The 14,755-nt window shown below is 26.5% G+C and overlaps 1 protein-coding gene and 1 long non-coding RNA gene across 7 annotated transcripts in view; one reads left to right on the forward strand and one right to left on the reverse strand.

Moving 5' to 3' along the window:
* LOC127289866 (uncharacterized) overlaps positions 1–4,764 on the reverse strand; it is a 33,437-nt gene extending 28,673 nt beyond the window's left edge. Inside the window, exon 1 of the long non-coding RNA XR_007844229.1 lies at positions 4,591–4,764. This is a non-coding gene — a long non-coding RNA (uncharacterized LOC127289866). The remainder of the gene's footprint in view (positions 1–4,590) is intronic.
* The window catches only part of LOC127289860 (axin), a 40,815-nt gene extending 27,150 nt beyond the window's left edge, over positions 1–13,665 (forward strand). For 4 of the 6 annotated variants that reach the window (XM_051318084.1, XM_051318085.1, XM_051318082.1 and 1 more), the window contains 8 exons: positions 7,370–7,525; positions 7,603–7,972; positions 8,047–8,484; positions 9,378–9,536; positions 9,625–10,349; positions 10,435–10,739; positions 10,819–11,120; positions 11,205–13,665. In XM_051318084.1, coding sequence (XP_051174041.1) covers positions 7,459–7,525; positions 7,603–7,972; positions 8,047–8,484; positions 9,378–9,536; positions 9,625–10,349; positions 10,435–10,739; positions 10,819–11,120; positions 11,205–11,331 — 2,493 coding nt within the window. In that variant the 5' untranslated portion in view covers positions 7,370–7,458 and the 3' untranslated portion in view covers positions 11,332–13,665. Of the gene's footprint in view, positions 1–5,644; positions 6,041–7,369; positions 7,526–7,602; positions 7,973–8,046; positions 8,485–9,377; positions 9,537–9,624; positions 10,350–10,434; positions 10,740–10,818; positions 11,121–11,204 lie in introns of those variants that run through there. The other 2 variants (XM_051318086.1, XM_051318087.1) reach the window with 2 other exon arrangements.
* Positions 13,666–14,755: the final 1,090 nt, after the last annotated feature.

A 14,755-nucleotide genomic window follows, 5' to 3' on the forward strand; every position in this document is an offset into this window, starting at 1 on the left:
CTACTGCAGCAAAAGTTTTTTCCAGGCTGCTTTTTATATATGTATATATATATTGGAACATTTTTGCTGCGTCAGCCAAACCTCCACGACTGGACCAACCTCAGGAAGTTGAACTCAAAGCACATATATCAAAGCTATATGTAACAAGCAAAAAAAAAAAAGAAAAAAAACAAGAGGCATGATAATCTGAAGTTTTTATTCCGAATATATGATATCATGTCATGTAATTGATAAAGGAAGCGAAATTTTTCGTTTAGTCAGCAATTAGAGAGATTTTAATTTAAAACCTTTAGAAGGTGGAGAGAGAGAGAGAGTGAAGAAATAAGCTCTATTCAGTTTCACTAGGGACAGAGTTCAAATTTCCAGAGCGTTAGCTGAAAAGAACCTTTAGTAAAAGGAAAAAAAAAAATTGATATGAACCTTCATGTCGTTGAATAGAAATATGACTTTCATATGAATATCGTTTTATAAAGACACCTATTTTTTTTTAATTTCTAGCTTTTTCGATGCTTGAACTATTTTAAAAGTGTTCTTTAGGAATTTTTTTTTTTTAATTTTCAGAGAAGATTTTGCCGAAAAAAAAAAAATTATTGTGATTTATTTTTTTCTCAATGAAGTAAAAAGTTTTTTTTTTTTTTTTAGACAGTAATGTGTCTAGTCTGCGTTTATCTTTCACTCTGGATGGCGTATCCATTCTTACCTGTCGGTTCTTCACTTATAATATAAGTGGAAGCCGCCAGTCTGAATTATGTACCCCTCTGGTCTTATTTCACTTGTTTTTAAATGTTAAAAGTGTAAGAGAAAAAAATTTTCTCCTATAGTTGCTTTTATTAGTGGAATTATAAATTGCAGAATTTTTATTTTTTTTAAAATAATTTTTAATTAATTATTAATTTTAATAATTAATAATTAATTAATTAATAATTATATAATAATAAAATGCATGGTCTGTCCTTCTGTCCTAACTTGAAGTTGGCCTTTTCTGATTTCACTTGTTTTTTTGAATAGTAATCTTATGACGTGTCAAATTTTGACAATTCTTTTTCTCATTTTTGCCAAAGTTGTATAATTGTGTTTCCAAATTTTGGAATAAGTTTCTTTAAAATTCCAAAGTCGAAAATTCAATTCACGAAGCTGAAGTACACAACGTTTACCAACGAAATTTTTTTTTAAAGTTCTATATTGATTCAAAAATTGTATACAAATACAAAAAATTTATGATGAGAAAAAAGATGCGCTAGGAAATTTCGTACATGATAGTAATTTGAAAAAATTTATTTTTAAAAATTAATTTTTAAGATACAAGGGGCCAACGATTGCCTATTAAATATAAATTATAAAAACACAGGCCTCGAATCAACTTAAAGACACAAAAAAAGTCGTTTTAGTCGATTTATATTCCAAAAGAAAAGTGGATTTGATTTTTATTTTAACAAAAATATTTTATAGATTTTTAAATAAAAATTTTTTTTTTTTTTTAAAATAATCCTTTTCGAAGGGTTAAAGTTGAAATTTAATTTAATTAATTTAAATTATTTAGTTAATTTTCAAACAATTATTAAATTTTACAGAACTAAGAATAATTTATCAAACAATTTTTGGAAAACAGTTTTTAAATTTAATTGAATTTTCAAAGATTTAAAATTGAGATTTTTTAAATTAATTGAAACTTTAAGTGTTTTGTAATTAAAATTTTAGATGATTTCACTAAAAATTTGTTAGAAAATGCGGACAAAATACCTACAATAATTTGAAAATCATTTTTAATTGAAAAATGTTTTCAGATAGTTGAAATTTCAAAGAATATTATTAAAATAGATAAAAATAATTGAATTTCCTCAGAGTTATAATTGAAATTATTAAATTCCAAAAAGAAAAATTTCGATGGAAAATTTTAGAAATAATTAAATTTTAGATGCTTTTAAATTTAAATTCTTGAAAATTCAATTAATTTTGAATTCAAATTTTTGTGAATAATGAAATTTTATTTGATTTTAAATTTTGAATTTCAGTTCATTTTGAATTGAAAATTTTGGGAAATAATTGAATTTTAATTGAAATTTTGGATAATAATTTAATTTAAGTTCATTTTTGATTGAAAATTTGGATAATTAATTTTGAATAGAAATTTCAGAAAATAATTGAATTTTATTTCATTTTAAATTGAAAACTTGGTAAATAATTAAATTTTAAATTGAAAATTTTGGATAATTATTAGGTTTTTAATTGATTTTGAATTAAAATGTCGGGTAATAATTGAATTTTAGTTTATTTTGAATTGAAATTTAAAAAAAAAAATAATTCAATTTTATTGTGATATTTTTTTTTTAAATTATAAACAATTGTTAAATTTCATAAAAATTTTAATTAAAAAATAATTTTGATATATAATTGAATTTGTGATGTATTTTATTCAAATTATTAAAAATAATTAATTTAGTGAAGAATCATTTTAGTTTAAAATTTGTTAAATAATTGAATTGAAGAAGATCTATATTTTATACTAAAGAAATGTATTTTATTTACATTTTCTTTTCAAATGTAAAAAAAATGTCGCATTTTATTAAAATAAGTCGATAAAAATTGTATTTTTGAAAAAAGTCGGAAAAAGTCGTATAATCCGAGGCCTGTAAACATATAATTTCCGTTATTATCATTTAATATGTAATAATATTCTAATAAATTAAATTATTATTGATAATATTAATCTTTAATTTCTTTATAACAAACAATTAAATACTCAATTTGGCGCACTTGCGCGCGTTTAATTTTGCTAGTTAATTAATAATTAATAATAATTTTAATAATTAATTTTAATTGTTAAAAAATTAATTAAAAATTTGAAAAAAGTAATTAGAAATTCATTTTTAAAAAATTATTTTTTTATTAACTGTAAAAATAAAATACGAATGTATTATTAAATGCAAATCGCGATTAAGCAAGTGAGCTGATCAGTCGTAGTGCTTTTGAAGCTCAGGGAAAAAATTAAACTCGTTTGAAACAATTCTTTTGCTATTTAATTACGTCTTAAGGCGACGTTCGCTCAAATAATTAAAGCTACGGACATCATTACGCAAATATAAACTGAGGTAAAAGGCCGTAGAGTTTCTGGAGTCACAAATTACAATTATTTCTTTTTTTTTTCTCTCTCTCTCTCTCTCTCTCTCTCTCTCTCTCTCTTTGATGGTAGGCCCCGACATAAAACTCATAAGTCGGTGGTGTAAAGGAACGCTTCAGTGAAGTTTGCTCGCGGCGTGTTATGTAAGACGTTAAGACCTGCTATGAAATTAAGAAAACCCACGCAAAGAATTAAGACTATTATTTATTTGAATAAGAAGAAAATGATTTACTTTTCCTTCTTTTTCTTTTATTTTTTCTTTTTTACTTTTTTTTTATTGTAAAAGGTATTACTTTGATCTCATGAAATGTTCGTAAGGATATAATGGAATTAATATTTATATTCACTGATTTCATATAGATATACACATATGTAATATTAAGCTTATATTGGAAGATATTTGTCAATATAACTTTTTGATTAAAGTCGAATGAGTTTCAATATTTTTTTTCCAAGAGTTTGGTAGAAAAGAAAAAAAAAAAAAAGTTAATGCGTGTAATAAATACATCGAAAATTCACGGCAACTTCATTAGTCTGGAGATTTAGTTGCCGCAGACTGCGGATCGTGGTTTTTCTTTCATCTATTTTTACCGCACAGAAGCAAGCGGGTGCAGACACTAGGATGCGTCTTTTGACTTGAACAAAACAGCTAAAATATTGTTGAATTCGTAAATCAATACTTTTAAAGACCATTTCCAAAGTTTTTTTTTTAAAACGTAGTTTTTTTTTTTTTTTTTTTTATTTAAAATGATAATTTCTTTTTCTAATTCATTTTTGAATGTTATGTTAAATTTTTGTAGTCAACTTGAAGGACACAGGTTATTAATTGAAATATGAAAGCTTTTTTTATTTTATTATAAACAATTTTTTAAATAATTATTAAATTTGATGAGCCAATTTTGTTCAAATGAACAAAATATTTTTTTCAATCTATAAATTATTAAAAAATATAATTTCAATGTAAAATAAAACAGTAAATTAAACAATTATTAAATTAATAACTTCTTTGTAAATATTTAAAACAATATTTTGTAATAAAATTCGTACTTAAAGAAGTTGCAAAAAAATTTTTTGTTCATTTGCACGTTTAAAAATTTTGGCTCATAATTTGTGTTGGGAATATTTTTAGACTCAAAAAATAATGGACAAATTTTATACATTTGTTTTCTTTGTAATTGCAAAGAAATTAATTAAATAATTAGTAAAATATATAAAAAAAAAAATTATCTAAATTGTCCAATAAACGCATTTTCTAATTTGCATTCTTTTTTTCTGATACTTTGCGAGCACTCAATTATTCATATTAAAATTTACTTTTGTCTCTCTCCTTTATATTTTATAATTGAACTTTTCAATTATAATTTTATTTCCTATTATCTCGTTTTAATTTAATATTCAAATTATATCCCACGTTATGTTCCACTAATGCTTTCTTTCGATAACAAACAACATAACCTCAAAAATGTACTTACTTTGCAAGCAGCAAACACAACCATTATGGATCGGAATAATATTCACAATTTTCTCACCTTTTAGAAGAGAAATTCACGTTTTTATTGCAATAACTTTAATACGAATTAATAATTTCACTAATTAGATATCGTTTATGTAAAATTTGACAGTTCTGCAGTTTACAGGACACTTGTTTCCTTAATACAGTGCTACAAGCAATACAGCTTTGTGATTGGTTGTTGTTTCTAAAGCTTACAATTTACGCGCGAAATTTCAAAATGTTCAAATATTTATTAGTTAAATATTTAAACATTTTGAAAGGTTTTGCTTGTAAATAATAATAAAAATAATAAAATATTATTAAATAAATAAAGAAAACAACTCGTAAATAATTATTATAATTATTCTCTTGTTTGTAATTTGTAAATGATTATCCATTATTTTAAAAATTTATTTAAAAATATTATATAAAAGTAATAAAAATTCAAATTTAAAAAAAAAATATCAATAAATATAAACAATAAAAGCATGCTTGAAGGATCATTGATTTAAAAAATGTTTGTAACAAGACAGTAAATTTTAAAAGGAATCTTTTTTATTTGTTTTTTTTTTAAATTATGAACAATGAATTTTTCATTAAAAATATTAGTAATTATAAACAATAAATATATTCTTCTAAATTAATGAAATAACTTCATTAAAATAAATAGAACATTTTTTAAAACAATGTTGTTTATAAAAAAATCCATTTTTTATAAAAATATTAATAATTACAAACAATAGTGATGATTGAAAATTAATTAATTGAATAATGTTGACAAAATTTTGGAGAAAAATTTTTTTTCTGAATTTTGTTTATAAAAAATTATTTATAAACATATTAACACGTTTAAATAACATTGGTCTGTTATAAATTTACTTAATTGAATAAATTAATTAAATGTAAAAAAAATTTTCGAAAAAAAAAATTGTTTAAAAAAATTATTTATAAAAATTTTTTTTTTATAAAAAAAATATTAATAATTATAAACAATAGAAGCACGATTAGAAATTAATTGATTGAAAGGAATTGATGAAGGGAAAATATGGAGGCAAGAGATGTATTGTGCTCTTCGATGAAATAGCCTTCGAAGCCCCAACCCATTCTTCTCTTCGAAGAGCGGACCGAACAATCCCAGCAGAGTACTCATAGCACAAATCACTGCTTGCTGGTAGCTACAACTGCTCAGGATTGTGAATCCTCCCCTCTTTTGAGGTTCCTCCCCTGACAATCTGGCTTCAGTCCTGGTCAGGACGCTGCATCAGACTCAGTTCGAATCGTTCGGGTTCAGTATCGAAACGTCAAATTCTTCATTGTTCCTGCAGAACGACTGTTTAATTAATTCATTCTTGCTAATATCTAAATATATATTAAGCTTGTAATAGATATTTAGACTTCAGGGCATTCTTCTAAGGGTATACTTCAAAATGGTATGTGCACTCTTCACCCCTCTTCAGGTATGAATGCAGCCATGTGAGATGATTCATTATGACAGCTTTTCATTTCATATTTTTTTTTTATTCTTGCTACCTATCTCGCTTTTTTACCCTCTATTTAATTTCTGGTTTCAAATTTCCAGCTTAATATTTTCTATAGCTTGCAATGATGTTTGTATAAATATACGTGTGTGTGTGTTAGTTTTTGTAAGAACATAATTTAATGAATCCTTCGAAGATGAGTGGTAAGCCACTCAAGAGTCTTCGAAGAAAAAAAAAAATTTTTTTTCTAACTTTATAAAAAAAAAAATATAAAAAAAATTTAAATACTTCTATTTAAATTAATTAAAGAAACAATTATTTTTTTTATAAATTAAAATGGTAAGCTTAAAAAAAAAATTTTTTTTTTATTTTTTTTGTTCGAGGAAAAAAATTAAAAAAATTTTTTTTTTTATTGTCATGTATAGTGAATTTATTATTTTAAAAAATTATTATGGAAATAAATTTAACCCCTGCGGTATAATATTTCAATAGACTTTTTATAACAATAGGTTGGAACCGTATAATAGGTTTTGAATGTTCGAAGCCCTGTGAGTCTTCGAAGGCCCTTTCGAAGAAGCATAGACTGGCCATGCAAGTCTATTAATATTTTTCCGCCTTATGAAATTTCTTTTCATTGATCATGCTAAAATGGATTATTTTTTTAGCTTTCAACAGGATTCTAACGATTGTGTCATAATTTTTGTTCGATCAATACCCAGACAAAGATTCTTGCGCAGACTGATGAAAACCTTCATCGAAGCGACTCGATGCGCACAACCTGGACCATGTTTTCTAATAGTATCCTCCCCACCCACTTTTTTCTAGTGCTTATATTAAAAAAAATATTCCCTTCAATCCTTAATTGGCATATGACTCAACTTTCAGCTCCATCGATCTGAAACTCTAAGTCTGAATGCCTATTGTTTGGATCATCGAATGATGGTTTCGAGGCACATCGAAGCGCTTATTCGACGAAATCAATACCATTCAACCCCTCAGTTTTTTTTCTATTCTCCTTCATATTCTTATCGTTTCTTGTATTATTGTTCGTGAGCTGATAATAATTTTTAATAATTTGTTTATAAAAAAAAAATTATAAACAATTTTTTTCAAAAAAAAAAATTTTTTTTTTGTAAATTTTTTTTTTAAATTCTTTTATTATTGTTGAAAATGTTTATTGTTTGAAATAATTTGTTTAAAAAAAGTATGTGTAAATTTTTAAAATTTGTTTATTTAAAATTCAATTTAGATGAATTCTAATGAGTAAAATTATTTTTTCAGGTTTGGACCAGCCATGTCTTGTAGGCGGCGTCGTGAATTGAAATTCACTATAGATAGAGAAGACGTACGCGAGAAACGCGTTAGATAGAATGAGTGGACCTCGACAGAGTGAAGCTCGTAGCTTCAATGAAAAGTGTCCAAGGCCACCAGTTCCTGGTAAATATATACAAATTTTCTTTTACTTTTTGAAAATTATTTTGAAAATTATTTTTAATTTTCTTATTATTCAACAGGAGGAGAAACAGAAAAGTTTACTGGCGCTTGTAATCTTCAGAGTCCAGCATTAACACCAAGGCGTTCGTCTCTCGTCCGTCCATCGATATCTAGTTATTATGATGCTTCCGCACCTTTGGGCTTTGAACCAGAGGGTTCTTGTGGAAAAACCATCATGGAGAATGATCCACGTATACCATGTCTTCAATGGGCAAAAAATCTCCACAATTTGCTACACGATCCTGAGGGTCTTGAACTTTTTCGCAAATATCTTGATCAGGAAGGGAGACCACACGTGAATCCACTTAATTTTTGGTTCGCGTGTGAAGGCCTTAAAAAACAACGAGATCCAAAACAAATATATGAACTTATCAAACTCATCCATGGAAGGTTTGGGAAATTTTTTTTTTTTAAATTAAATTCAAATTAAATATTGTTTTGTTAATTGTTATTGTTGTTTTTAGGTTTTTCGTCAAGTCACAGCTACAAATACCGGAGGAAGTGCGAAAGGAGGCAAATCGTAGAGTTAAGGAAGGTCTAGTCGATAAGCAGGTGTTCAATGTAGCGCAATTACAAGTTGAACATCTTATTAACGAAACGACATATCCGAATTTTTTGAGGTCCGATACATACTTACAGTATGTTCAATCCTGCCAAAATCCTGATCCTGGCGGTTGTCCAAGTCCAGGATCAAGTCGTGAAATGTCCCTTTCTTGTGGGCCTAATACGCTACCAACATTATTTGAAGACAGCGAATTTATAAGCTCGATGCATGGCCCTCATACAGCAAGTTCAACGTCCATGGAAATGACTAGAGAAGTTAAATTAACTGAAGAAGTTCTCATGCGTACGCAGCAGGTCAGAGCGTTGGACTTTAAACGGAAACCGGAAGCTTTTGCTGGGTATGTGTATTTTCTTTTTATTTTAAAATTCTAGCATTTTAGCATTAATTAATTTAGTGTATTTTAAAAAAAATTTTATATATAGTAATTTTTTTTTCAATTATTTTTGTAATTTTAAATAATTTTTTCTTTTTTTTCGAATATTATATATTTATTTTCCTGCTTGTAATTTCATATTCCCAGTTATATATTTTTTTGCAAGCTGTGTTGATGTTTTTAAAGATGGGGCATTATTTCAATGTTGAACAATTAAAATAATTTTTATTTTAACCATAAATTCGAAATTCAATTTCATTTATGTATGGGGAAAATAATTTTTATAAACAAACTTGAAAAAAAAATGTCCTGTCGCAGCTTTTTTTATTATTATTATTTCAGGCTTCACAGTGTTTCTCCTAATTTTCCTCTATTTTAAAAAATTCCTCTTTTTTTTCACTCATTTTATGTTAAAACTCATAAAATGAGATATTTAATAAAAATCTAAATTTTAATCAAAAAAATTATAAGCCTTTGCACGACTTTTTTAAATGAGGAAATTAATTTTAATAAATTAAAAATTTCAGTTTCTTTGAAAAAAAAATGAATAAAATCAATTTTTGTATATTTTACAAGATGGTTTTCGGTTTGATGAAATAAAAAATTAATTGCATTTTTCAAGATAAAAATTAGATTAGAAGTAATTTAAAACAACTTTAAAGCATTTTTGGTTAAGGAAAATATACATTTAGATTTTCCCCTTTTTTCAAACAAAATTTTCCCTATTCCCCTTCTTTTTTTTGTAGAAAATTTTACGCTGTGAAGCCTGTTATTAAAATTATTTTTCTGTGCTAGTTTTTTGATTTTGATTTTTTTGTTTTTGTTCGTTTTTGCCGTTTTATGTGGCGATTGCGTAGCATTTATTTACAACCTGGAGCTAATCCCTACCATGTAACCAGAATGCACGCTCAATATTCCTCATACAACCCAGTCTCCAGACAGGATTCCGAACTGCAAAGTGTGAGCAGCGATGCTCGCACTGAATCTGATACAATGTCACTTAATGGCTCGTCAGTGTAAGTAATTCCTTTTTTTTTAAGTTCTATCATTTTTCTTTTTTTCTTTATCAAAATTTGTATTTTTCTAAATATTTTTAATTTTCAGGGATGGAATGTCAATAGGCAAATCGTTTGCAAGTAAAAAGCAGTACAGTCGACAACATCGAGCAATGAAGGAGAGTGCATCGAAGAATCGTGATAATTTGGATTCAATGATACCGCGAACACAACGATTGACACGTGATGTAAATCAACCACAAGATCCTGAATCGTTTGCACATCGATTGATACAAAAATTGGAAATTGTCAAACGACAACAGGAGAATGGTGAGAGATTAAGTCGTCATTTACAGGATCCAGAAATGTCATTTGGAGGTGATATGGATAATGAATTAAGTGGACAAATAACAACATCAACAACGGCGACTAATCTTGGTGATGGTCGTGGTATTTTTTTCACTGATCAATTGAGACAAAATCTATTTATTGACGACGATAACGATCAAGCAATTCTCGATCAACATGTCTCGCGTGTTTGGGCTGATTCAACACCGTCAAGATCGCCACATGGTTTGGCATCGCCGCCACCTCCACGTTTACCCGAGAGACGACGACCGCCACACGTTTATTCACGATCAAATAAACCGCGACGGGACAAAGATGTTTTCTCAACTTTCTCCATTGACAGTGGTAACATTCACGATTTCCCCGAAGGAAGCGATCTTATCGGCGCTGGTTCCATGAGTTCACTTGGCTCGCATTTGCCTAAATCTAAATCCGTACCATCCGATTATGCTGATTCCCTCCATAAACATGATTTTTACTTGCAAGGTAAATTATTTTTAGAATACCTTTTTGTTGATCAGTTATTTGATTTTCTGTTTTTTGGAAATAATTTTAAAAAAAATTTTTTCAGGTCGTGAACAGAGAATCAAGAAAGCAGAAATTGCCAGGCGATCGACGACAAAAAAATCATTGACTGAATTAACTGATAGTGGAGTCAGTGTTCTTAGTGAGGCATCGTCATTGCCTCGCGATAGACGTCTTCTTTCTTGGCTTAAAGACGCTGACAAAGGATCGGACGTCAAATATGTTAGACAACAATTGAATCTTTATGGTTCTCGTAGTGGATCTTTAGAGAGATCAAATCAAGACATGCTCGCTCCTGCTCAACCGTTTGTGGCTGATCCTGGAATGCCACCTCTTCCTCAGCCGCACACTGTAAGAATCGTAATTATTTTATTAAATCATAAAAAAATTATCTATATTATAATTTAAAATAACAATTTTTTTTTTACAGGATACACAACTTGAAGAAGCGAAAAGAAGGTTACTTCCTTTAATGGAAGATGATCGAGGACGTGGTGGCAATAGGCAAAGATATCCTGGCAATAAACAAATTTACGAGCAATCGGCTCAAAGTCCAACTTGCTCTTATTCAAATCAATCGACATTGAGAAAAACGAAAAACGAGGAAAAAGATTTTACCACAGTTGTGTTCAATTTTTGCGACGAACAATATCCATATAGAACAAAAATACCAGGACGAAATATAACTTTAAAGCAATTTAAAGAAATTCTTCACAAAAAGGGCAGCTATAGGTATATAAATCAAAAATATTTTTTTAAAAAAATATTAATTGACAAATTTTGAATTATTGTATTAAAAACAAATTTTATTTTTAGGTATTTCTTTAAAACAGAATGCGAAGATTTGGACGTAAAAGTAATTCAAGAAGAGATAACTGACGATTCTGAAATTTTACCACTTTGGGAAGGTAAAATAATGGCTGAAGTTAAATCTTTGGAATAAATTTTGCTTTTTTTCGAAAAAAGAAAAAAAACAAGTAAGAAACGTTGCAAACATTTTTTACTAAAAAGAAGAAATGTGTGTTTCAAAAATACTTGTTTTAATTAATGACGATATTTTTACACATTCTCTGTAACAATTCGAAGAAAATCTTTTTTTTTTTTACTATATTTTACGACATGTAAAGTAAATGATAAAAAAAAATAACTAGGAATCGAGCAAAAAATAATCAGGGTATCTTTTTTTTTTGTGAATAGAATTCATTTTTGTACAATTTTCTCTCAATTCTGATAATATTTAGCTCTTAGATACAATTTACAAGTTCGATCTGAATTTATCGGTTGAGTGTATAAAAAAAAAAAACAAAGAGATTTTTTTCTCTCTTTTTATATTTTACAGAACTTTTTTGTAAACTTGATTTTTTACAGAAAAAAAAGGAATAATGTCTGCGCAATTGAGATAAATGATAAATTGTTAATTTTTTTAAGGAAGCAAAGAATTATTCAAGACTTGACTGTGTACATAATTGTAATAGTAATTTTTCGTAAAGAAATCTTCATATATTATTAATGGAGAATCGATAATAGACTGATGTGCGACTGCGATTTTGTTTTTTAATTTACGATTCGCGGCCGCTCAAAACAGTTAAATCTTTACAAAAAGAAATGAATTAAAATTTTCTTCCTTTCGAAGACTTCCCAATAGTTTTCCAATCGTCTGTACAAAGCGCCTGAGTAGTTTACCGCCTTAATAAGGTCTGCGTAGACCCTAGACTAGAATTTAAAAAAAAAAAAAAAAAAAAAAACGAAAAAAAACAAGTTTCCATTGTTCAGAATGAAGACAAAAGTCGATTGGAGTCAAAAAAAGAAAAAAAAATCGTCTCATGTCTAAATCTGTGCGAAGGTACTTGAATTATAGGGAAAAAAAATTATTATTACAAATTAGTTTGTAAGAATAAAGATATTATGTATATTATATATATCATCTGGTTCTTATATATAATATGTATAGTATAATATATATATATATATATATATATATATATATATATATATATTATATAGAAAGCGAGAGATAATTATTGAAAATAAAAAAAAAAATGTAACTTACGATTCATCGTGCCGCCAATCATCGTTGACATTGTAAAATATAATCATTACACACATTTAAAAAAAAAAATCGTATTTGATACGAAATAGACTGAAGATACATGAACATGGGATTTGCGTTAGAGAAAAAAAAGAGACGAATACCGCGGAGGAGGCATTAGCATTTAGAACGTAACAATGTTTTATCAGGTGCGGAAAATTGTGCCTTTTTAGTGGAGTAAGGTTGAATATTAAGCCTAAATGAATCAAAACAGAAGTCAAATTTTTGACTATGTACTCGATAAATTGAGGGTCCGTTACCGAGACGCCAGCCGTGATCATGCATAAATTATTGACATTTTTTTTTTTTCTCTTGCTGTCAGTGTACATTATTATTTTACATATGTAACTCGTTTTTGGAAATTGCGAGTTAATATTTTTGAGAAAAGAATTTTTTTTTCCTAAAAAAAAAAAATTCCAAAAAATGTAATAATTCTTCTTTTTATTTGTGAAATTGAATTTAAAGAAAAATTAATTTATACACAGCAATGAGTAACTATAAAATATATTCTAGTATTACATAATAGAGCAGCAAAGCTACTCTATATTTTTTTTTTCTTTTTTCGATTAGTTTTAAGAATGCCTAGATCTTGGAATTTTTGCTAAAACTTATAGTGTGTTGTATGAGAAGCTTTTTTTTTTGAGCGCGATGTAATTATTTATTGTTGGGCGTAAAACTTCTCTTTAATCAAATAAAAAAAAAAAAAAAAAAAAAAAGAACCGGCAATATTTACTAATTATTCTGTACACTGTATAGGACATTTTAAATGAGATTTTTTTTTGTTTTCTTTTTTAAGCGAGTATTTCACGGAAGTCGGCACAATTTCTCAGAGCGGTCTCTCCGTGAATGGTATTTTGTTAAAATCTACGCTATCACCAATTGTCCGCCTCCCTGAAATAATATACTAAATTAATGTAAATTTACAGAAACAAAAAAAAAATCAATTTGCAAGAAACTTTATTATTTTCTAATTTAAGATTTTTTATAAATTTATCAAAAAATTTATTTTTTCGGATTTAAAGTTTCAGGAGGCGGCGCACTGCAAATAATTGATCTTTTTTTTTTAATCGTAATTAATTATGATTAATTAATAAAGTGTTCCTGTACCTAATTAATTATTATTATTATTATTAAAATTATTATTGTATATCAAAAAGTATTCAAAATAATAATGCGATTTTCACTGGATTTTACCTTTTTTTTCATTCAAAATCTTTCCCTGAGAAAATATATAAATGTTTATTGAAGAATCAAAAACAAAATGTTTAATTCCTTTTTTTTATTATCATTTTGCAATTAATAAATATGGATAAAATTCTTGTTTAATTAGAGACGAGAAAAAAAGAAAAATGTAATTGTTGGTTTATTATGAAAATGAAATTCAATTTTTATTATTTTTAAAAATGCAATGTAAATTTTATTGCACTATTTAAAAGGGAATTAGCTATTTAAAAAAAAAAATTGAAAATCTTGCCTTTTCAATTTTGAATATTCAAATTAGAAAATTTAAATAATAGATCTTGATTTTAAATTTATAATTTGAATATTGTCCAATTAATTATCAATTAAGAAGCTTAATGAATATCATTGATTTATTCTAAAAGATAAAATTTTTTGAATAATATAAAATTTAAAAAAAAATGAATAAAATTTAATTACGTGATAAAATTTGGCTAATAAGAACTCGTGTCAAATGATAAATACAAATACAATAATTGAAATAATCAAATTCTGAACAGATAATAAATTTAGAATCATGCCACGTGGACTGTTGCATTTTATTAAATGTGCTTGCAACTAAGTGTTAATTACATTTTTAAACGAATAGTTTTCTTCGATAGAGACATTAATAACTCGTTATACGAGTTTTTTTTTTCCTTCTTTTTCTCTGTATTTCATTAACACCTAGATAAATTTGCAATTTCGACTCAAATAGGGGAAAAACATTTTTTTTTTATATTATTTATTTAATATTTTATTATTTAATAAAATTTCTAATTATTTAATTTTAATTAAAAATTATCTTTATCTACTAAATGAAATTAAATAATTTGAAATTATATTAATTGATTTAATAACTAAATTAATTTGTTTAATTAAAATTTTTTTTGAGAGTTAATACAAAAAAAAGATAAACCGTTTAATAGCTCTTAAATGATATTTGATAATAATGCAATCTTGATTTATAAATTTGGAATGTCTTTGGCTTTATATATATATTAAACAGCACGTGACACAATAGAATTGAATTCATTTGATCTTTATGCCCTTCTTAACA

This window comes from Leptopilina boulardi, unplaced genomic scaffold, assembly GCF_019393585.1.
Source record: "Leptopilina boulardi isolate dan_hultmark-lab unplaced genomic scaffold, ZJU_Lbou_2.1 LbouV2_51, whole genome shotgun sequence".
In the NCBI taxonomy this organism is placed as follows: domain Eukaryota; kingdom Metazoa; phylum Arthropoda; class Insecta; order Hymenoptera; family Figitidae; genus Leptopilina; species Leptopilina boulardi.